General features: G+C 35.3%; 1 protein-coding gene across 1 annotated transcript in view; it reads right to left on the minus strand.

Moving 5' to 3' along the window:
• lactbl1b (lactamase, beta-like 1b) overlaps positions 1–18,035 on the minus strand; it is a 29,695-nt gene extending 11,660 nt beyond the window's left edge. Inside the window, 4 exon segments of the mRNA XM_056468541.1 lie at positions 2,342–2,448; positions 5,311–5,461; positions 10,689–10,758; positions 17,893–18,035. Coding sequence (XP_056324516.1) covers positions 2,342–2,448; positions 5,311–5,461; positions 10,689–10,758; positions 17,893–18,035 — 471 coding nt within the window.
• Positions 18,036–26,081: the final 8,046 nt, after the last annotated feature.

Raw genomic sequence — 26,081 nt, forward strand, 5'->3', positions numbered from 1 at the left:
TCCAAGTGTGATTTATGTAATTTGTTCATTATTAAGAGATTCTAACAGACCCTTTGCTCACCAAGGCTGTACTTAGTCCTTCAAAAAAAAAAAAACTGTAATCTTGTAAAAGGTATATTTTTGGCGATTCTCAAAGTATATCGTATTGGTCAAAATTATTGACTTTTATTTTATGCCAGAAATCATAAAAATGTAAGGTAAAGATCACATCCCGTGAACACATTTAGTCAGTTTCCTTCCAAAAATATTTTTTCTTTCCTTCCTAAAATATATATAAAAACATTTTTGATTAGTACTTTGCATTACTTAATTTTACAACTTTAAATGCAAATTTTTGAGTATTGAGATATTTTGGAGCCCTCAGATTCCAGATTTTCACATAGTCTTACCTTGGCCAAATATTGTATAATAAAAAACTGTACACCAATGGAAAACTAATTTATTCAGCTTTCGTGTGATTTCAAAAATGAACACTTATGACTGGTTTTGTGGTCCAGGGTCACATTTATTTCTCTAAATCTGAGTTTTCTCTCACTGCAGTCTTCAGTCTTACACGATCCTTCTGAAAATCATACTGGTTTGGTAATGAAGTAAATTTTATTTTAATGATAGCTGTGCTGCTTCATATTTTTGTAGAAAATGCAGTGCATTATTATTTCCAGATCATTTCATGAATTTAAAGTTCTGAAGAATTTTATTTATTTAATTTTATTTATTTAAAATAATACTCTAACCTTTGACCAATTTCAATAATTTATGCTGGATATTTTTTGTTTAAACTATATAGTATACTCAGTAAAAACAAGAATAAGGCAGTTTCTATATTGGCTACATCTGAAATCATTAGTCCACTAATATAGTCCACTCAAAGGAGTAAACAAAAACGAGTGCGAGCACTAAGTGAACCTGAAAGGTTTTTTTGTGTGCTTTGCTGGTTGATAAATCCCTCACAGGAATAAAATGTTTAAACTTCCTGATTAGATGCTGTGACAGTTATTTAACCCTAAGCAGTTAACTGTTTATAAGCAATGAAACAAAGTATTTTGATTTCTGTCATGTATGCAAACTGAATTTAACTTGAAATAATTCATTTATGTAGAAAGTTACAGTGATAGTATTCTGCTCTGGGTGTCATTTTGTGGTCGGATGCAGCCATTAGCTGCGTCCGAAATTGCATACTTCCAAACTGTATAGAAAAACAGTATGCAAGCCGAGTAGTATGTCTTAATTCATAGAATTCGAAAAAACAGTAACTACCCGAATCACCTACTATTTCCGGAGAGATTCTGAAGTGTGCATACGATGGATGCTACAGTATGCTATCCCATGATGCACCCCAAGAGAATTAATGAATGGGAGTGAAGAGACCTAACTGATGCAGGAAGGTCACGTGATCATGACAAAAAGGTGGATGTAGTACGTCCGAGTTCCATTCATACTACTCACATTCATACTGTATGTACTTTTTTTACAGTCGAGTAGTAAATTCAAATTCAAATGCAATACCTACTGACTGAGTAGTAGGTGATTTCAGACGCAGCTATTGTTTTCACAGCAGAATTGGCTCAACCTATGGTACTGGTAAGTGGTGGGACCAATAGCAGATAAGAGTTGTGTTGAAGAAACGGTCACATTTTTATGACTCTGTTTGGTGATGCCACTGCCAAACCTCAACTACTAAATACTGAAAGAATTATATATTTATTTAAGGTTATTTTTCTGTTAATAAACTTGCTAAATAACATCATGTCGATCTCAATCGAGGTGGGTAATGTTGATCCTGATGGACTGGTGTTCCTGCAGAGTTTAGCTCCAACCCTGATCAAACACATCTGAAGACTGGAGATAAACTCTGCAGGAAAAGTTGCCCTCAAGGATCAACATTCCATCAATATTATGGTCTAAATATTGTATGACATTCTCCAGTTTTATTGTGTGTATTTCTCTCTCTCTCTGTAGTAAAACCATTGATTACCACATCTCCCATTTTAATTCCATATTCTGCAACAGACGTTTAAGGTGCCACTCTGTCTAATGCTTCCAGGTACAGTAAATAGAATTTTTTACCACCACCTTCATGAGTAGTTAAGGTTTTCACGCTTATAATAGCCACAGGTACAGTTTGTGAAACTGCTTTTTTAACCTGGTACACTCCAGTGAATGGCTTTAAAGTCCAAAGAAACTATTTAAAATGATGACCTGGATAAATAGATTTGAGTAAAAAAACAAATGTAATCCCACAGGGAAATAATTATATAAACAGGACCAACATACATTATTATTATTATTATTTGTAGTGTAATAGTTCATTGTGGTTCAGGGTTCATCTTCACAAATGTACCTTTTCAAGTGCTCCCTTTAAAGTGGGGATGGGATGCTCCAGAGGTGTCGGTTCCGGGAAGCGAGGGCACATTCTCACAGCTTTGGATCTTTCATCTGCATTATCATCTAAAGAATGGGCACAGTGTCATGCACACACACACACACACACACACACACACACACACACACACACATATATATATATATATATATATATATATATATATATATATATATATATATATATATATATATATATATATATATATATATATATATATATATATGTGTGTGTGTGTGTGTGTGTGTTTGTGTGTGTGTGTGTGTGTGTGTGTGTGTGTGTGTGTGTGTGTGTGTGTGTGTGTGTGTGTGTGTGTGTATGTATATATATATAGTGTGGACATTAGGGTGAACAAAGGCAAAGCACATTAAATTCCAAATTGAATAAACACTAAACAGAGAATTCAAATTTCCCATTATGAGCTTTTAAAGGTTTCTACTGTATATTTGGTGTTGGAGGTTTCCTACAAGGTTTTATATACTGTAGCATCAGCTCTTATTTTACAGGGTTTGAAATGATTGTTTCAAGCTCAAAACCCTGCCTTTCTGAGATCTTAGTCTGTTCTGATTGGTCAGATTATATACTGATTACAGCACATCAAGTCATGTCACTGTTATTTCTGTTGTGCTTCAATTCAATTTGTGCCAAAGAGCAAACACAAGCAATCATGTTGTTCTAGTCAGTTCACTGTTGATTCAGTTCAGTTCATTGTTTAGGGATGGGATTCACTATAGTCAACCTTATTATGTAAACTTGCTACAAAACTAGTATGTATGTATGTGTTTGTGCAGGAGGACTGAAATTATTGAAACTTTGCACACTTTTCCCAGGGACAAATCGATTTGTTACACATGAATGTTACTATTCAAAAACAGCACAATAGGGGCACTTTAAATCCTTGGCAGATTAATTTTGAATGTATATACAAATATAAGCACCATTTTAATTTCCATAACTGAATGAACATTAATAGTGCAGGACGCTTTAATTGATACATTTCACCAATGTGCTAAAATCGTGCATGATGTAAATAATCTGGGATGAGCATTTGAAACAAAAAAGTCATCATGCAGGTTGACGAAATGTTGCAAATGTAAAGGAAGCCTTTTTATGGGTGAATTCAGAATTAGTTTTAGTACTGAATCACTAAAGGAATTATTCCAAGAAGGTTATGACCACTTAATTAGTGCTTAATGCAAATAGCTTGCCGTAATTATCCATTTTGCAGGCCAGTTCAGAAGTTGAGGTTGTGCAGAACGAAGCACAATGGAATAATTAATGAGAATAGGCTCATTATAGATTCTGAATAGGGGCTATTATAAACTAAATTGGGAATCTGGGATGCAAGACATGATGGAAAATACAGAATAGGTTATAAATTGATATTAGTTCATTTTTAATGAACCCAAATTAGGATTAATTGTATATTTCTGAATTTCTCAGTTATCTAATCAAATCGAATCACTTTTATTGTCACATCATCAGCAGCACGTGTACTATGATGTGTGAAAAGATTAGGTGCTGGCTCCAGACAGTGCAAAATACAACAACATACTCCCAAAAAACACAACAATATACAATTAGCAATGTTGACAGTAATACATGGAAGACAATGAATAGGTGTACACATAGTCTGACTGTTGGTGGAAAATTATTGTAGGCAAGTACAGATTGGTTAAAGTGCAGTGCATCTTGATGGTATGCAGTGAGGGGTATTGAAAGAGTTTATGTGAGGTGTGTTAAGTGTGTCAATGCTCACTTTAAAATACTTACTTAATGAATAATAATAATCTAATAAATAATACATTTAAAATAAAAATTAAATATATAGATAAATAAATAAATAAACAAATAAGACTTTTAAGCAAAAATCACAAAAAGAATATCCATTTATGATACTGTACTTCACAATGTTGTGATGCTTAATTTAAATCGCTGCATTTGATTGATTGATTGATTGATTGAACAAATATTTTAACAATATGTAAATATGTTATCATTCCTTGACTAAAAGTAGTCATGTCTGCAATGAAAACAATGCCTTATATTAATACCACTGTATTTCTACACTATTATACTTTTTAATCAATAATTTGAATCAGCCTTTATATTAATATTTTATATTTTCCTTTAAAAATAAAAATGATAAGCTAATTTTAAGTTTATCTTTTTAAGTTTAGCTCGGTTGTTTAGGAATGCAAATGGAATTTCAAAATAAAAGATTTTCACCAAATACATTTTTTCAGCTTTAATTAGCAAAAATGTATTAATAATTATTGTTTTTAAATAATTGTTTTGCGTTTTTTACCTTTATTTGATAGAAAACAATGAAGTGGAGACAGAAATGCATGCATGGGGAGAAGAGAGTAGGGAAAAATCCACAAAGGACCTTGAGTCAGGAATCAAACTCATTTTGCCGTGAACACCTTAGTGCTATGTGTCGATGCACTATTGGCAGACATATTTAATAACTCTATTGTTAACAATGATCCTCTTTTTTACACACCGGTGCACATAACATCTGGTTAGACGAATCTGTTGTATAGTAAATTTGGCTCATGATGTAATAGTCTGTTTTATAGATTAAGAAGCTCAAAACTATACATACGGTGTAGCTCCACTGCATCTTCACCTGAAAAAACTCCTCCATCTTTAGCATTTTAAGTCAATCCTCACTCAGAAAAACAGTGGATAAAAGGATCTACTAATCACACCTCATGTAACCTCTAAGACATGCACCTACAGTAAGCACCAATCCAGACATATTTTTGCCATAGCTACAGTATATTGTAGAGGAATCTGTGTGAGAGTGTTTTCTATAGGTACATCATAGCAAATATCTTATTTAAAAGTTTAAATGTGTGACTTAAAGCTTTCACAGCAAGGAGTCTTGCCTGAGCTGCATGGTAATCTGGAAAATCACTCACCTTGCAGTAACTTGGGAAGCTGGTACTGCCAAATGAAGCAAGCGGTCATGATGATGGACAGCAGCAAGAAAAACACCAGGCCCAGTTGGGTCCATTTCACCTTCATCTTGCTGGTCTTGGTTAACCCGTCTAAGGCAAGTGCTGGTGCAGGCTTTATTAAGACAACAGAGTAAAAAATAAATAAATAATACATTACTATCTAATGTATAAACTATCAACTGAAGGATTTTGCCCTTTAGGCTGCCTTTATTTGATTTAAAAGTGTATTTAATTACTGAAGTATTATTTTAACGTGACATATATGTTGTTGTATTTAGATTTACTTTACAATTGAATTTTTTCCTGTGATGTCAATGCTACATTTTTCTTTACATTTCTATTAATCTTTGTAAATCACATGACATGATACATAACATTAAAATGCAAACATTTATTATTATCAAGATATTTTGTGAAAACTGTGATATTTCTACAGGTTTCCTTGTGGAATACAAATGTAATAAGTGTAATTCTGATTTAAAAATTAAAACAATTTCACTTAAAGCATAAATGACAATTAATAAATAACAAAAAGTGCAGTGCTTTCAGCAATGACTATATTCATTTGTAGAAAACACAATATAAATGTTTTAACTAGAGTTATATTATAAATATGAAATTATTATTTTGAGGATTGACACTCATCTCAGCAAAATACATTTCTTGTCATTTTATAAAACCAAAAACATCCCCAAAAACAAAGGTTTTATTTGATGTTATATTAGCAGATATTTCAGACTAAAACAAATATTAATCTTTTACTCAACCATGTTAAAAAGCCAGAGAAACTGGGCATTTTCAGCTGATCTCAAACATTTTCCTTAGCTGTATAATGTGTGTATAAATATGCATTTTAGTAGGTAATCAATACATATAAATTAGCAAATGAAACACTCTGCATGTCTCTGGCCTGAATCCATTTTTCAATGTGTTAGTCATTCAAAATATTAATATGAATGAGTCCAAGAGTAAAAAAAATCCAAGCAATCCAGATTGAACTGACAAAGTTATTCAAGCAGAAGAAATTATGATGGAAATCCTGCAAACAGGAATAAATAACGAATGAACTCACTGTGCATAAATCTCCATTTGTACCTTTTATACAAATCTATTTCAACTTGCTGCGCCAGTCCAAAAGTGTGTCGACTCCATACGGAATTCCTCTTCCTTTAAAACGGGAAACCCCATTACACTGTAATTACAATCAAGGTGCCAGCGGGTAAACACAGAGCTGACTCCTGCCATGGTCACACTGACTGTGGCATAATCCTGGCCTCCAGACTCCCTTTGACAATTCAATTTCCTCTCTCACCACAGCGCAGCGCTCGACCTGACATCATAATCCCAAGATTTACCCCTCTAAACCCCATCAGACCAGGGCGGGTCTTAATCTTAATCCCTGCAAATCAATTCACTTGGCTGCTGTTTCCCGCTTTCAGCACTTGTGTGGCATTCCCTGCTCCAGGCTTCCCACATAGGAAGAATCTAACTTGATTTTTTTAGTTGTGTCTTAAAGTGTACAGATGACAGGACATGTCGGAGTTCATCTTGCAAGTGCATTAAAGTCTATGACATAAACATCAGACGTTACGTCAGAGTTACCCAAAGCACTCTTTTTAAAGAAACACTCCAGTTTTGTTTTTGTTTTTATGGAAAGCGTTTCATTTTACAAGTCACCTCAAAGTGACAGTTGAGTTTTACCAATTTTTTTGCAGTTTTACCATTCATTCAGCCAACCTTCAGGTCTGGCAGAAGCACTTTTAGCTTAGCTTAGCATCAATAATTGAATTAGATTAGACCATTAGCAATTCTTTGATTATTATGAATGACAGTATAGTTCCTAGACATATCAACAAAATAGCTTGAAATAAAAAACGTAAGGGTGAAGCGGTGGCACAGCGGGTCGCCTCACAACAAGAAGGTCGCTGGTTCGAACCTTGGCTGGGTCAGTTGGCATTTCAGTGTGGAGTTTGCATGTTCTCCCCATGTTCGCGTGGGTTTCCTCCGGGTGCTCCAGGTTTCCCACAAGTCCAAAGACATAAGTGTAAGTGTGTGAATGAAGGTTGCGGCTGGAAGTGCATCTGCTGTGTAAAAACATATGCTGGATAAGTTGGCGGTTCATTCCGCTGTGGCGATTCCTGATTAATAAAGAGACTAAGCTGAAAAGAAAAGGAACGAATGAATGAAAAACATAAAAAACTTTTAATTTTCTACACAAAGTAAATACAGTAAAGACAAAGTAAATTTAAATTTCCTACACTTTCTTCTAGTACACAGTAAATACAGAAGTGTCAAGCTTTAAATAAGAAAATTATCATTAATTATTTGGTAAAACTTAACTTGTGACCTGTAAAATAACTTCACAAAATTTCCTGAAAAAGTTGAACATTCCTTTAAAGGGGACATTTTGTTTTATGCCCCTTTTCAGACAACACACAATATATCTCTAGTGTCCGAAAAAAGGACCTAAAAAGTTTCAGCTCAAAATACCAGACAGATTCTGATTTACAGCTTGTCAAATTTGCCCCTATTTTGGTGTAAGCAAAAACATGATATTTTAGTGCATGTCCCTTTAAATGCAAATGAACTGCAGTTTATTTATAGAAGAGGGCTATTCACTGCAAAAATGACCACAGTAAATTTAAAAATTATGTCCAAACTAGAATCAGAAAACGAAGCAGAGAAAAAAGTTTACAACTTCTAGATTAAATCAGTATGATTCTGAATGGTTAGTGTAATTGTTGCAATAATGTAATTGTTGTGGAGTAAAGTTGATTAAACTCATCGACTAGCATGTTAATGCTCTGTTCTGATGTGCAAATAAACGTTAGTACAATTCTCTTATTCTGGTATGCATGTGAGTAAATTACATGCAAAGTAAATTTCAAATGTACAAATAGAAGCAACATGGTGCGAATGGTGAAAATGTGTGACATGTTTGCCATTAATGTGAAGAATTCACCTCAATCGCATTTATAGCTCAAACAACTATGCTTAAACTAAAAATTTGTGTTGTGAGAGGAGAAAAACATCCTGTGAGTAAACTAGAGATATGATCTGGTGTGAATCCAGCATTATATTTACAGAGAAAGTTATTTGACTATACAGTGGATAATAAATTCATTCATTCATTTTCCATTAGCTTAGTCTTTAAATTATCAGGGGTCACCACAGTGCAAAGAACTATTCCGGCATATGTTTTACACAGCAGATACCCTTCCATCCACAACCAAGCCAGCCCCAGGGCTTCCGGTGAATTGTCATTCCATACAAAAAATTTAATGTTTAGAGATCTGATTGTATTAAAAACCAGTGATCTTCACTGCCTAGCTGAGATACGATATAAAGTGAGTATCAGACCAAACAAGAAGCACCATATTAAATCATAATTTTCTGTGCCATGTCATGGCCAAAATGTGAAAGTTTATTTTACCCCAATATTTTCAATGGAGTTTGCATTTAAACGATTTTTCATCTCTTTTTGCGTTTTAACAACCAAATGGAAGCTTAAGTCTATTTAATTGATTATATTTGAATTACATTACAACATTGATGCTGTAAAAGGAACCTTATAAAATTGAAAAGAGTCACATTAACCGTTCACCGGAAGTTCATCATTGGCTGAAAAACACTAGCGGTGTATAAAGCCCATTCACCTATACCGGATGTTTTGGGCTGTAGGGGATACTGGAGCACCCGGAGGAAACCCATGTGAACACTGGGAGAACATGCAAACTCCGCACAGCATAAAATATTGGCATAGGTCTGGTCTCTGAATACAGCCAGAGACAATGCTAAAGGTTTTAGCCACACAGCATGTCAACAAGCACATTCAGAAAGAAAATGTGGAAACATGCATGCCACTTTGATGTCAGCAGTCTATGGACAATCCAACAATAGAACATTTGTAAAGCTGTAATTGTTTTCTGGCGCGACATTGTAAATCTCAAGCTGCTACAGCAAGTAAACAAAACTGGCTGCAGTTCACTCATGGAAAGAGAGATCTATGCTAAATACCGTAGTGTTTTGTAATCGTCTGTGCAGCCAGTGACAGAACAGCATGTTTTGCTCAAAACATTGTTGTGTCGTGGGTGGAAATGTTCAGATTAAAGGGCAGTATTAATATAATTTTATCCCCTTCCTGTCACTAGAGTGAAATCTGAACAGCTCTTTTTACACATGCTTGCATAGAAAGACTTACAAAAAAAAACATACTGGGTTGTCACACTTTCTGAGTTAGTAAATGTACCAGGCACCCGATTATAGCAATTACATATGCAACAAAATCAGCCTTTAAGTTATACTTTAATGTGCAACATTTGGCTCTCAAATTGTCTATTTTTAGTCACTCAGAGCCATCATTTGGCAGCAATTCTCCAACACAAAGCTTATGAGGCCATTAGTAGGTGCTAAATCTACTGCACTCCACTCATACAAGGCGCCTGACATGTGACTCTATAACAGCAGTCTGATTGGAGCAACTGAACTGAAGGTAAAGCTCAACACTGGGATTAACGAAGCAGCAGGGTTTGACAGCGGGATGAAAGAAACCACCATCATTTATAAACACCCAACTGCGAGATTACTGGAGTGTGAATATTAGACTGACATTCTCTACAATGCAAGAAAAATGAGGGCATCATGCCTAATTATATTATATTATATTATATTATATTATATTATATTATATTATATTATATTATATTATATTATATTATATTATATTATATTATATTATATTATATATTTCTTGTAATGTTTCTTAAAAATATTATTAAAAGAATAGAACAAAATCAAAGCTACAAGATGAGAAATGGATTTATTTATTATTTTATTAAATTAATTTTGGGATACTGTGATGAGAAATTTCTCTTAACAATAACAACACAAAGTAATAAAATTATTCACACACTCATACACATATGCACACACATTTATATATTTATATACACACACATGCACACACATATACTAATTCATGGTCATGTAATAATGAATTCTGAGAAAGAAAGAGAGCCTATGCAATTTGATCCCACTTGTGTAACCTGTGCAGAATCAAGCCATGAGTCTGAGTGAATCAAAAATGATTGCTAATGGGATAACAGTGAAGCCTCACACAGACACGCTTACATGGAAATGTAACCACAGATGGTCTCGAACTAAACAATGATGCATCAGCGGATTAGTACATTGCTTGTGACTCAACAAGAGAAGCTATAATCTAATTGTTTAGTCTTTGTGGTTTACATCATTTAAGAAGGATTTTTATTGTATTCAGCCATGCACAGTTTCACTGCAGATCTCTACCATGTTTGTGTTTAAGACTGCATTGACATTACCTGAGGCTGGACTCCATCCACAGACGTCTCCCTCAGGACCACCTTGCTCCCCTTCGCTCCCATCTTTACTCTGGAAAAGCAGAAAATACAAGCAATTCGCTGCTTCAGTCAAATGATGTGGAAAATGAAGCATAGATCTTATATCAGCTCATAGGGAAGCACAACAAGCGCAAGGTTTTTTGTGCAGCTACTGTTTGCTTCACATGATGCTAATGTTTTTTTTTGCATCATCGCATTTCTTCAAAAAGTGCATTAAAACAAAATTCATCCATTCAATGACATGAATACACCACTTTTCAGAAAAAAATGTTATATATTAAATGTTATCTTTTGAAATGAAGCTGTTTTTTATATATTTTTGAAATAAATAAAAATATATACTGTATAGTGTTTCCCAGTACTGGGTTGCAGCTGGAAGGAAGTGCATTCGCTACATAAAACATATGCCAGAATTGTTGTCGGTTCATTCCACTGTAGCGAATATATACAGTATATTCTTTTGGGCGTTTGTCCTTAACAAAGTAACAAACTTTGAGTAACAAACCACCAACAACAAAAGAGAAACAACTAGCAGAAACATGAATGAACCCAGCAGGCAGAAGACGTCAATATGGCATCAGATTGATGATGTACCCCAACGCCGTGGGGATGTTGCAGTTTAGGTAAAAATGAAGATCTGGTTGACATCAGAATCCAATGTCAGACCGACTTCAGTGTCCAACGTCCAACAGATGTTGGAATTTGGTCACTTTCCGAAACACCATAAAAACAACCAAATATTAATGTCTAATGACGTCGTGTGGTCGATATTACTATGATGTCTATCAGACATTGTTTTTTGGTTGCCATACCTGACGATATAAATGTCAGCATTTGACGTCAATATGACGTTGGTTTAAGATGTTGGCTCAAAGTTGGATCTTGGTCATTTTCCAACACAACTTAAAATCAACCAAATATCAGCGTCATTTGACATAATTTTTGGACATCAAAATAACATCCGTAGATGCTGGCCAGACATTGAATTTTGTTTACCTGACGTCATGACCTAAATCTAACCCAATATGAACATCTTTTGACGTTATGTGCCTTCTGGGAATGAATGAATGATAAGGAATGATACTATTAATGACAGCGTATGCTTAAATACATCATTTAAAAAATAACTTTATAAAAACACAGTTAAATTTATGGCAATGAACATTTAGAAAAATAAACAAAAATAATCCACAAAATAAATATATGAAACAAAAGATAATGCAAATGAATGAATGAATGAATGAATGAAATGTCAGGCCAAAGTTTTATGACAAGATAAAGTTAACAAACAAACAAACAAACAAACAAACAAACAAACAAACTTTTTTATGGCAAAGAGAAAAACAACAACTGAATTAGATAAAAATTTATTGAAGAAGATTTATTTGAAGAAGAAAGAAAAAAACGTTTTTATTTAAGTGTATTACAGTTTTTCTCAGTCACTTTGGTGCATTTCTCAGAACACTGTTTACATTTGCACAACAGTTAATGCTTTTCTCAAAACAATCAGTACAAACTGCAAAACCTAGTTAATAACCAGCAAAAGCATATCACTTGCTCAAAATGGATAGCTCATTCCTCAAAAGCAAGTATTGATGTCGATAAAAGTGTCAGTGTCATCAAGATGAAAAGTCCTGACACCATTGTTTATGAGCAAGATAGTCAAATGGCTTTGTCCTGTTTTCATTATGACAGTTTACTCTGTGAACTCTGTACATTTTTTCTAATACAAAAAAGTCAGATTTTGGGGACACTTCCTGAAAATGCTCAAGACAGCACTATATACTATTTGCACAGCCATTTGAAAACTACCGTAAAGTTCATCACAAAGTACATCACTGCATTTAGTGAGGTATCTGAGTACTAGGCACTGAATATGTGTGTTGCACATGTTTACTGCATTTGCTCTTTGCAATTCTAATTTATTCACAGCATTGTGCAAAAGAATAAATACACCCTTATTTACAACAAACATAAACTCCCTTTGGGTTGAGCTGTGCACAACTGTAAACAATATTGCAGTACATATTGGAACTGAACCTACAACATACATAGGTCTGTAAATCATTCATCATATTGTTCAATTTAGAAGACATTTTCAGGAAAAAAAAGATTTTAAAAAAATATGATAAAATTTGCTTGACAGATTTTGACAACTAGTTCAACATTTTTCTATGTAACGACTCAAGTAATGAAATAAGGACTATTAATTTTATATGGAATGACTATTCAGCATTCACAAGTTTTTTTAATTTTGACTGACATGACATAAGCAAATGATAATGTTAGAAAACAGCAGAGAGTTGTATGAAAGCAGTCGATGCATGTCCAAAAGCATTTGCAATTTGCTGTAAGGAATGAGAAACTGCTACTATGATGTGCATAAATGACTAATTGTTTTGAGAAATCCATTAACTGTTGTGCAAATGTAAATAGTGCTGTGAGAAATGCACCAAAGCGACTAAGAAAAACTATAAATGAAAGAAAAGAAATATATTATGCCCACTTTTATGACAAACAAATAAAAATAATAATAATAATAAAAAAACTATGACAAGGCATAGATAAAAGGATTAACAGATTTTTTTACAGTAAGGACAGACAGACATGAAGATACAAACAGACACAGATATACAGGTCTGTGAGACACAGACAGACAGACAGACAGACAGACAGACAGACAGACAGACAGACAGACAGACAGACAGACAGACAGACAGACAGACAGACAGACAGACAGACAGACAGACAGACAGATAGATAGATAGATAGATAGATAGATAGATAGATAGATAGATAGATAGATAGATAGATAGATAGATAGATAAATAGATAAATAGACAAATAGATAAATAGAAACAGAATGAAATACAATAAAATAGATGGGGAGAGTTTTGCAGTTTCCTATAAATAGCCGTCACAACACATGCTCATCACTCTAGTCTCTGTGTTGTTCAACTTTAAGCTTGTCATTCTTCCTGTTTTCAGCAGCTGCCCGAGTGAATAAACTCTTCTCTTATGGGTTCTCAACTGCAGCCTCCCCCGTTAACCCAACATATGAAAGACGTGTGCTACATCTTCTCATTTGTATGTGACTCACACCTTTAAAACCCAGGCAGTCAAACACACATTTGGGCCCTTAAGGACAGGACACGTCATTCTTATTGGCTCTGACCATCTACAAAGCTCAGGGAGAAATAGCACATATCTGATGAGCCTTCACATCCCGAGAGTTATATGTGAATGTCAGCTATTAAGACTCAAGAAAATGTTTCCGTGCAGGCTCCCGGGGGGCTCAATATGCCCACTAAAGACCTGTCCCCTTAGCACATTCATATTCAAATGCAGAGCAAAAACCTGTTGTTCGGCTGATGAGTCACTGTCTTGAGAGCATAGAGTTTTCTTAACATACTTTTCAGTGACACACTATTGTTCACAAGCTGATTCATGCAAAACAACAAGCATCAAAGTGTAGTTAACATTTAATGGTATTTCAAAAACATACAGCTATTAAAACAGGACGTCCTTGTCCATTGTTAGTAACACTGGCATTAAAATAACAGGATTTTATATGCCGATAGTGAATAGATCAGTGCTGTTATAGTCCCTAAGAGCTCATTATCATGGCTGGATAAAGCTCATAAAATGCATTGTCAATGCTGCATGAAAATGTAATTTTTTTATCATAAGAGTTTAATTAAAAACAACACTATAAAATGCTTACAACAGTAGAGGTCCAGTTTAAAGGCCATTACAATGACAATCATTTCCATATTTCATGATAGTGTCTGAAAAGCTGTGCTTATGATAGCCTCTCCATCTTAGCTTGAGTGAAAACACCAAATGTTTAACTGTTTCATTCATTCAATTTCCTTTGGCTTAGTCCCTTTATTTATCAGGGGTCACCACAGTGGAATGAACCACCAACACTCAGCGGATGCCTTTCTAGCTGCAACACAGTACTGGGAAACATCCATACACACTCATTCACACTATGGCCAATTTAGTTTATTCAATTCACCTATAGCGCATGTCTTTGGACTGTGGGGGAAACACCCGGAGGAAACCCACGTGAATTTGGGGAGGACATGCAAAGAACATGCAAACTCTACACAGAAATGCCAACTGACCCAGCCGGGACTCAAACCAGCGACCTTCTTGCTGTGAGGTGACAGTGCTAATCACTGAGCCACCATATCGCAAGCTTAACTGTTTAAAAATATTAAAAGAAATATATTCAGCTTATTCTGCAATGCGCAAGTAGTGATTTCTGGATAATTTACGAAGGAATTGACTAACAAAAGGCAATTCGTCAATCGATTTGCCCTGAAACGAAGTGTGTTTATGACTTGACATGAATAATATATAAAAAAAATAGTTTGCAACATCAATTAGCAGGACTAGCTGTTTTTTACAGCTAAAAATCTATGTAAGTGAATGAGACCAGAAGTCCCCAGCTAATATGGTTCCAATGGATGGACCCACACATACATGAATGAAAAAGTACAATATGATTGGCATATCATACTATCATACTATCATACATATTTTCTCTGTAAACTACTCAGATCAGCTATAATTTGTGAAAATAAGCATGTTAACAATAGAACATACACTCAGAAATAAAGGTACAAATTGGTCACTGGGGTGGTTCCTTTTCAGAAGTTATGTTTTTGCATATTTTAGTGCTTAAAGATACAGTAGGTGATTATCTTCAGGAAAAATTTTTGTTGTGTTGATTGAAAGTCTCTTCACATTCCAATAGTAATGATTAAAGTAAATGATCTAAATGTATTTATAAGTATTTTTATATTCTGGGTAAGGCATAAGGCTAACAAATGTTCATACAATTAAAATTTGTCAGGCCAGCAATTCCCATAATTCTGATTGGCAGCCCAAACTGTTTTGTCAACAAATGTAGATTTGTACATCTGCGCAGCTGTTCACACAGATCCATTTCAGCATGCACGCAGAGAGTGACAATGGTAAAAACAAATGCACAATCAGAACTTTTTAAAATCTTGAATAAATATTGGAGTTACCTTTGCATGCTCGAGAAAGGATGACACCATGGCTGAAGTATTTCTGTTAGACAGGTAATGTTATGTTTTAAAACCCTTTTAGTCACGCAAAGCTTATGTAGATTCTGTTGTTACAAATGGGTTTTATGCACAGAAGTGGTGTTCAGCCACTGAAATCACAAAAATTGATGTGACTTTTTTCAATTTCAGAAGAAAAATTTACAGCATCAATAATGTAGATTTTTATTTAGTTCAACAACAAAACAGAAGTAAACAGCGCCTCTCCGCCTAGCCTGCTTTACTGAGGTGACGTTGGTTTTATATTCACATTGGTTCATTTTTGAACAGTGACAATCTGTGACGCGCTTCCTATATTGTTTACCATGCTACCTTGAATATTCAGTCTGAAATAGCATGTTGGCTCAGTAATAAGCATGCAGTAGTCACTTTAGGACAAAGCGCATGAGAAAATGAGTCCAGCAATCCTTACATGCATGAAATATTGCACATTATGACAAGTTTTGCTTGCTACACAATCGAAAATGTGCTAGATATAATACAGTTTTACGTTCAGAATTGTAGTATTATAAAGTACTAGTTTTCAAACTGGCGAATGACATGATCTAGTGGGTCTCTGTCATCTTTAATGTGTGCGTTCGTGATTTCAGGAGGGATTGTGTATTCAAAGAGATCATGCTAACCGGTTAGCATTTAGGCAGATCACCTACTGCACCTTTAAAAAACCACTCTATGTACTTAAATGTACACTTTAGGTAGTAATATTTAGACTTTGTAACTTTAAGGTACCATTTTTGGTATAGATGCATACCTTTTGAAAAGGTGCAGCCCCAGTGACAGCGCTTGTATCTTTGTTTCTGAGAGTGTATTGTATATTGACACCAACCTGATTTCACCAATAAGGACATGTTCCTGAATATTGTTTTTTGGAATAATTGACAGTTATAGTTGGATTTAGGGGTAGGGAATAGGTATGGATTACATTTTCGAACAAAAATTATGTTCCAGGATCAACATAGATGTTAATCCAGGATCGCATTGTACTTGGCAAATTCATGTCATGCATATATTGTGTAAACCACAATCCAATGCAACATTTCAAAAGCATAATTCAATAACTTTTGCGTTGTAATATGGTGGGTGAACACTTAATTTCGACATAATTTGCTTTGTACCATGTAGTACTTATAAAACGGCATAATGTGCAGTATTCAGGATCTAATAGTCTTGTATTTCAGTCCTAGAGTAACATTGCCTTCCATATTTGAGCAATTAGAATTTTGCAAGTGCATTTATTTAATAGTCTATGCAGAGCGGAGCTTTAGTGATTATGTGATTTGCTGTCCATGTTCCTTCTTTCCACACAAAATAAAGCAGATGATATGACAGTCTCACAGTGACTGATAATTTGAGCACCAGGGAAAGCCTGTGTCTGCGACATATGAAAAAAAATGGAATATGAACTCACCTCTTATGATTTTTTCATAAATAACCAGCTCTTTGGCACTGCCCCTGCAGGCTGGCTCACAGTATTGTATTAACACATTCAAAGAGCAAACCAGCTTAATATATACAGCAGTGGCTCATATAAAAGGCCATCTGCAAGCTTCCAGCTCCAGACAAACTCCCTCGTGGCACACAAACAGAATCCAAATGCATAAACCATATAATGTTTTTATGAGCAAAAATGTCTCATATTTCTACTTGGAAAAAAGAAAACATCATCTGCTTTATGAAAAAGTCATGCAAAAGTAAAGCATTTTCCATAAGTGCAATACTCTGGTGCAAAATCCATCCAGTTATGAAGCATTCTATATGAATCTGGGGTATTAGTGAGATTAAATGGACTTTGCTTTCCCCTGGCTTCAGTAATGCTAGTCCATTTTCTCTCTGCATTATGTTGTGTCCTTTCATTTTAAACTGAGAAAGTCACATTTTTAGTCACATTTTAGTATCATTTTCCACTGTAGGAAATACTTGCAATTGAAAACAGCAGTTAAGTTCAGTACACTGCATTGGCATTCACATGTAGGCTACAATATGACTGATATCCACGCACAATTTCTTCTAATATAAACGCATAAATCAAAAATACAAGAAACACATCTATTTTAACATGAACTTACCTGTAAGTTTGGTTTAGGAACGCTTTTCTTTGTTGATGGTTGAAAGAGTATTCACTCACTGCACGCTCTTTCGTGTTCGGCTAGCTTACTGTGAAGTCACGACAGATGTTGGTATCATGGCCATGGATAAATCCAGCTTGCATCAGACCCAAGATTCTGGATTATCTGCCATCTGCAACATCTGTCAACATTGGAGAATAGGCAGAGTGATGATTGAGCACTGGTGTTACACAGGAATGTCACTATTTGGCCTAAGAGACAAGGGAGCTTTTTTTAGTAGCCAGGCTTTTGTAATTAAAAATGCCATAAACATATTGCAAATATGAAACCAAGATGCAAGACATTTGTATCTAAAGCAATGACACTATATTTACAACATAAGCTTCTGCATATTTTATGAAAGTACATTGTTATACCTTTATAAAATCTGCATTTAATTTTTGTATATAAAACCTTACACCTTTTATAAAGTAACCCTTTAAAGGTCCCATAAAATTTTAAATAAAGTTTTTTAGATATAAAGTGTGCACCAAAACAGTGAAAAAATTTGCATTTAGAAGATATAAACATGTAAGGCTTGTAGTTTGTCAATAATTATTTTCATATCACCTCATACTTCAGTTTTCTATCAAGTCATAACCAATTAAATGCTTTCTAGTCTCTGACATGCCCCCGCTCCCTTCAGAATGCTTCACATTTGATGAACTTGGGCTCAATCAGTAATAAACCTAAAACACTATTGGCTATTTTTTTAAAAAGGGGACGAGCTACACTTTGTCCCTCCCTCTCTTCGTGTTTCAGTTGAGATTGCGTCAAACATTGAATAAAAATGCACATTTCAAAGCACTTCATGGGACATTTAAGGCCAAATAAAGGAAATGTATATAACAAACTGAATGGGAAACAATACGTTACCATTATGGTCTGAATGTAAATGTCTTATGGCAACACTTAGTTTTGTTAAAAAACAGAACAGGTTGAAAGGATAGTTCACTTACCCGTCATACATAAATTCACCCTTGACTTGTTGACTTATGATAAGAATGTCAATGAAAGAAGACACAGTGCATCACTTTTCCACATTTTTTGTTACAGCCTTATTCCAAAATGGATTAAATTCATTTATTTCCTCATAATTCTACACACAATACCCCATAATGACAATGTGAAAAAAGATTTCAAGCCTCAAGTCTTTTTGAATATGATGCCAAAAGCTTGGCACACCTGTCTTTGGGAATTTTTTGCCCATAGATCTTTGCAATACCACTTAAGCTCTATCAGGGTGGATGGGAAGGGACAGTGTATAGCCATTTTCAGATCTCTTTAGAGATGTTGAATAGTATTTAGGTCTGGGTTCTGGCTGGGCCACTCAAGGACATTTACCGAGTTGTTGTGAAGCCACTTCATTGTTATTTTCACGGTGTGCTTAGGGTCATTGTCCTGCTGGAAGATGAACCGTCACCCCAGTCTGAGGTCAAGGGCACTCTGAAGCAGGTTTTCATTCAGGATGTCTCTGTACATTGCTGCATTCATCTTTTCCTCTATCCTGACTAGTCTTCCAGTTCCTGCTGCTGAAAAGCATCCCCACAGCATGATGCTGGCACCATCATGCTTCACTGTAGGGATGGTATTAGCCTGGTGATTTTCACATTGTCATTATGGGGTACTGTGTGTAGAATTTTGAGGAAATAAATTTATTTAATCCATTTCAAAATAAGGCTGTAACATAAAAAATGTGGAAAAAGTGAAGCACTTTGAATACTTTCCAGATGCACTGTATATTGAAAGATGTTGACAACTGTGTTAAACCATGACATCCATAGTAGGGAAAAACAAACAAAAGTCAATGGTTACTGGTTTCCAGCATTCTTCAAAGTATCTTCTATTGTGTTCAAAAGACCAAAAACCTGTTTTGGAACGAGTCAAGGATAAGTGAACTATCCTTTTAAGGCTTACATTTTTTTTCTGCTACAAACCACTATATTGAATATGTAAATTAATCTTTACTTTAGCTTCCGATAACATTGCAAACATTATCTTGCCTAATGTTTCATGTCTTGTTTCCAGTGCAAGGTTTATCGGTGGATATCTGTTCGAACAAAATCTGAGAAAGATCAAGTTAGTTTAACACACAAAAAACTATTTTCATTCCCATCTGATATTTGTTCTTGTTTTATGCATGAACTAGATTTAAGGATATGTAGTTATTTTTACTTTCAATTTGTTTTATTTTTTGCAAAGCATTTAATGCCATTACTATATGAATTTAAGACCTTCTCTTTTGATTTAAGACTCTGTAAGGCCTTACTTTGTGAAAGGGTGACTTTTAAAACCAATTTAAGACTTACAGGAGCAGTGAACTTTCCTGCCTTCCTTGATTGCTCAAATTCCTGTGGGAATGACTGGATGATTTCTGTAGTACTTGCATTTTTCTGCAGAATACAAATGAAGATATTTTGAGAAGTGCATAGGGATATAGGAAAACAACATTAGGTGCTGCAATACAACAATAAAATAAAATAGGCCAGCAGAAAATGGAAAAAGGGTTATATTTCAGAGCTCCATGAGTGGCAATTTCTGAGACAGAACAAAAGTGTGTGTGTAGAAGCCGAAGTTTTGATAAATATACCTGTTTGCGATCTAACTAGTGAGTCATGCTGATAATAGCCCCTAAAGGTTATACAGTGACATCTGTAGATATACTACTGTTATTCAATCTGACAAGAGCAATTCGACTGATTATACAACGAAGACCTAACCCAGGTAGCAAAGAATTCTAGCCCAGATTTGGCATAAATCTGTCACTGCAGGCATTCATCTGGCACTGGCATAAAGCATGTGGGCCAAACATGGCCCTGGTTTGGCAGAGGTGGTACCATCTTAAAAGCGGCACACAATACTTGGGCCAGATGTAAAATGTAGTATTTGGCCCAGATGTTAATAATTGATATGTGGGCCTATCTTGACCCACATTTAAAATTATTATTATTATTTTTTTAAATAAAGAAAAAAAATTCTGCCGATCAGGTCGCTTCAAGAAAAAGCATACCCATAGCATGCCTAAAGCGCAATGATTCATGGGTTTATCAGTTCATTGCAGTCATGACACACCAACATATCTGGCCCAGGTCAGGCTCAGTTATGGGTTATTAACTTGGCTGAGACTTGGCCCATGGTCTATGTTTTGCCCTTGTCTGGAAGCCAGACTTGGTCCAGTCATGTACCATAATTCACTGCAGCATGTGGGTCAAGCAAAAGCTGATTGTTTGGGCCAGAGGTATTTTGCTATGTGGGAAGCAAGTAGGGCCAAACTCTAATTCATTCAATCTAAAAACTACAAGTATGCTTTTACTTTCAAAGGGAACAATCTTCATCCAAAGATATGCCACCAAACCATGCAAAATAAAATAAATGCTTTCTTTTCTTTGTAAGGACAAAAAAAAAATAATAATAACGACAATCAAATCCCCGTTAAAGTGAATCCCATAATGTGTGATGATTTTTTTTCATAGCACAAGAGGCCTCCAAAAGCATTTAACCTCCTGCCTTCTAAACACTTGATCCACGGCAATACATTTAACAAGACATTCAAGTTCCCTTAAGGATTTCCCCCAGTCACGAATCACTTTAACCTTCTGTTATTATAGACAAACAGATCACCTAAACAGTGGTTTTGATGCATTGATTCAAAGGCGATCGGGGATACACAGGATGGAAAATGAATTTCTACTTTGTGATATTACAAATTGGAAAAAGCAATATGTCAGCTGGTATCAAGACAATAACCATGTGCACTATCCAATGGGGTGTCACATAGTTGCTCCTGCATCCTCATCACTGTTCAATTCAATCATGATTTTCATCCCTCATTCACATGGATGGTTTTAGGCATTCCCATGATTGTCCCCATTGATTTAATCATCTAGGCAGGGATGCACTGTTGAAAACAAATAAGAGACTCCTGGTGAATGATTTAACCGTCTGCTGTTCACTCTGGGCTTTATTTTCCTCTCCCAACTGATTTTTCAGGTGGACAGAGATGAAAACCGATCATGATGAATACAACATGCTTGTGTGTGGAAAGAAATAAACAGCAATCAATTTTTAAACACAAAGATGGTGAGCTGGTCTCTTTGTTCAAAAGTATTGATAGCTATGATGTGTGAAAGCACCATTCAAGACCAAAGACAGCCAGTTACAAATAACTAAAGACACAATTCACTAATGGTCTTGTTTTGTTGACACATCCAATGATTTTTCACTGTCAAATTCTGTTTAATGTTAAAATTGGAAACATGAAAGAACAATTAGGTAATTCACAGCCTTGTGGTTAAATACACAAATTGTGACCAGAGTTTGAATCCCACCTCACAGTCCTTTGATGATCCTTTTCCTTTCTCCAAATAGTTCACACTTGTCCTCCGAATGATTGGCAGTGAATAGTATGCAAACATCCTCTGAGTGACTGGTATTAAACTTTTACAGCAATTGTTATGCGGATGTCCAATGAGTGACAGCAGACATTTTGCAGAGGTCCAATGAGTGACTGGCCGCAAATGTTATAAATTGGACAAAATAGGGACATCCTCTGAGTGATGAATGTAAACATTATGCAGATTTCCTTCACGTGACAGAGGCAAACGCTGTGAAGCGGATGAAATGTGAACATCCTCCAAGTGACCAGTAGCGAATATCAGATGTGTGCCACAATTTAACATTTCTTTAATGCCTGTTTGTGAGAAACATACTTTTTAAAGTTTAAGGGGTTATTGGCTGATGCAAAAATCATACACACATGCTTTTGCTTCAGGATTTTTAGAAAGATGCAGAGACTGGTGAAAAGCTATCATACCTTAGCATAAAGAACAGGCTCCTAAAGAGGCAATGGGGGGTTGTCAGATTTAACGAACCAATGAGGGGGAAAAGAAAGGAACTGAACAAAAGCTCTAAATGCCACAATGCAATATTCAGATGATATTCTACAGTATAAAATATAAAAACATAATATAAAGTCTAGTTTTAATGGTTGAAACATGCTAGCATTGCATAAATCTGTCCATACACGATGAAGCTGAAGAGAAGACAAAACATTTAAGGCTATACAAGGGTTGTGTCTAGTTGTCATGCAATTGGTCCACATTTTACAGCCTCTCCTGAATGTAGAGAGTACAGAGATTACAGGCTAGTCTCGGCCTCAGACAGCACACCCGCTGATCACCTATAGCCCTTTAAATGACCGCCTGATTCTTGAACGTAAAAATGGCTCCCATCTGAGAGCCATTGTGTTCAATGTAGTTTTTTCCCCCCCACTAACTCCTTTACATCTTATAGAGTGTCTTTGCTGGAGTCGCCTTTGCCTTGCTCACTGAGAGCTTTAAGGCTTAAATGCTTGATTTTCTGTAAAGCTGCTTTGAAATGACATGGATTGTGAAAAAAGCACTAGGCCAAAAACACTACGTGGCTTGCTCTTTTTTAATTATTTATATTTGGCTGACTAGCAATCCCACTTGGAGTTTAGCCTACTAGCTTTGCATACTATTAACTGATCAGCCTACTAAAGACATCAAAGTGTCTTGAGCATCATCATGTATGCCACATTTGACTGCTCGTGACACGTAAATGCTTTTGACATTTTGATGGTAACCATCATCACAGTAAAAATCAGTTTTCGAAGATGGCACAACAAACAGAGATTTTAAATACTGCAAAAGTGGTAGAACGGTTCATGTGTCAATGAGTAAATATTTTAATAAGCATCAGAAACATTAAAAATCGCTAGTATTTCATTTTACATCTATCTATCTATCTATCTATCTATCTATCTATCTATCTATCTATCTATCTATCTATCTATCTATCTATCTATCTATCTATCTATCTATCTATCTATCTATCTATCTATCTATCTATCTCAACTGCTGGGTTGAAGTCTGTCTGTCTGTCTGTCTGTCCGTCCGTCCGTCCGTCCGTCCGTCCGTCCGTCCGTCCGTCCGTCCGTCCGTCCGTCCGTCCGTCCGTCCGTCCGTCCGTCCGTCCGTCCGTCCGTCCGTCCATCCATCCATCCATCCATCCATCCATCCATTATACTATAATAAATCATGATCATTATCATTGTATGTATATTGTCTCAAATTGTAATATATTGTACAGTAGCACAATCAATAAATAAATAACTACATTTTAGTGTTAATTATTTAGGTTAGGTTTATGACAGTAAACTGTTGGCAGAACCAGATAGAATCATAGGTGCCAAATTTACAATTGACCAACTTTATACTACTCTAGCAAATAAATAAATAAGAAAGTACCAAGTAACAAATTTAGCAATTTTTAACTTTAATTTTGCTACACTTAGCAACTTTTAAAAGTGACTCAAATAAAAAATAGAAATATTGACTTCAGGTTTAACTTAGTGCAAACAGCCAGGCACATAAGATGCAGCAGCAGCCAAAAGTATGTTCCTGCACATCCGTAGAGGCTGGAACGCATATCTAGGACAGCATTTCTAAGACCCTCAGTATTTTTAGGACCCTATTATTCCTGATCTGTCCAGTGTGGGGTGGTTGGGTTTAGGCATAGGGCCATAAAAAGGGGTCCACAAAATGCGTTCTTGAATCTGCAGCCTGTCCAGTTGTGCATGAACACCAGCAACATTTTTTTGCTGATCCCTTGTCATTAACATGTATAACTGTTGTTCATTTAGGTAGCATTAACTGCCAATAAAATGCTATAATTGAACACATTTCAAATAGTGTTTTTGCTGTCAATTTAATAAAGCTGATTAATTATTTTGTATGTTACATAAAGATGCAGTTTTGAGTGGCAATTGCGTGATGACGTCATCACACAATTACGTTCCATTTCCGCCTTTATCACCTTACCCTGAAAATTTGTTGACAACAGTGGAGGTGATGGCGTGGCGCCATCTTTTCCACAATATTTGATACGAATTTGTCGTAGCAAACTCTTAATAAATGTTAAGCTAAATTCAGTTGTACAAAGTTCAAAGTGAATGAGACCATGTCAGTCATGTGTACAGACAAATCTCCTGGATTTACAGGCCTAGCCTACTCCACCCTACTGAAACAAGTGCTTTTGTAAAGCGTCATAAAGCAAAACGTGACATACTGTACCTGGAGAAAACTCACATGGCCTACCTAACACCAGAACTTCATTTACGTAAGTAGCCTACCACTTACAAAGAGACAGAAGTATTTTTTACACTGCAAGTCTATATAATATGTAATATAAGTAAGGTACTTACTGCATTTTGGCAGGCAGATATTCTCCATAGGTTTTACAACGAAAATTAAACCTATTAAAATTCCTGGTAGTCAGTAGGGATTATGTATTTTAAAGTCTCCAGCAGGAAATATTTAGGAAGTAAGACTGAGTATTACCTAAGACCTGCACAATTCGAACCAGGAGTGAAATCCACTTGTTCAGGGCATATATAAATTACAAGTAGCAGTAATTTGCGTGTTACTTGTAAAAAAAAGTGATCTACTGTGTAACCAGCAGATGGCGGACAGAACACATTTATTGTACTACAAAATGGTGTCTGAATGCAAAATCTGGTTATGTGCTGCCTCCTAGAGGAAAGAATCAGCATCACCCTTCAACAAGACGGTTCTTTTGGGCCATTTTTAACTTGCTTTGACGCACCCAAATTACCTCTAATGTAACATTTTTATCCCATTCTTCCTAAAATTGCATTAAATTGCCTTAAAATTATATTAAAAAAATTGGTCTCCACCTTCATGCAATTTGTGGTTTCACAGGATCTAAGAGAAAATACACCTGTGTTTGGGAGTATCTCTTTTTAATGTCAAAGTCCAAGGAAATTCAGTAATGTGAAAACCTGAAAAATGCAACCAAAATGAAAAATATGGGTCAAGGTAAAGATTAATAGATTTCTCAAAGTTCAGTGAGTGTGTGAATATGCAGAGAGGTAAAAATGGCTTTCATCTAAAACTGGCAGCTCATCTAAAACTCTAAACTTCAAGGGAAATATTATCGTAAAATGTGGTCAACGGCTTTAAAAATACAAATGCTACATTTTAAATTAAATTATTATTATTATTATTGTTATTATTATTATTATTTACATTGAAAACATCACTAAAATCTTTCTAAAATGTCACATTAGAGTAACAACTAGAGTAATTGCTGTTGAAAATTCTGCTTTT

This window comes from Danio aesculapii, chromosome 11, assembly GCF_903798145.1.
Source record: "Danio aesculapii chromosome 11, fDanAes4.1, whole genome shotgun sequence".
NCBI classification, from domain to species: Eukaryota; Metazoa; Chordata; class Actinopteri; order Cypriniformes; family Danionidae; genus Danio; species Danio aesculapii.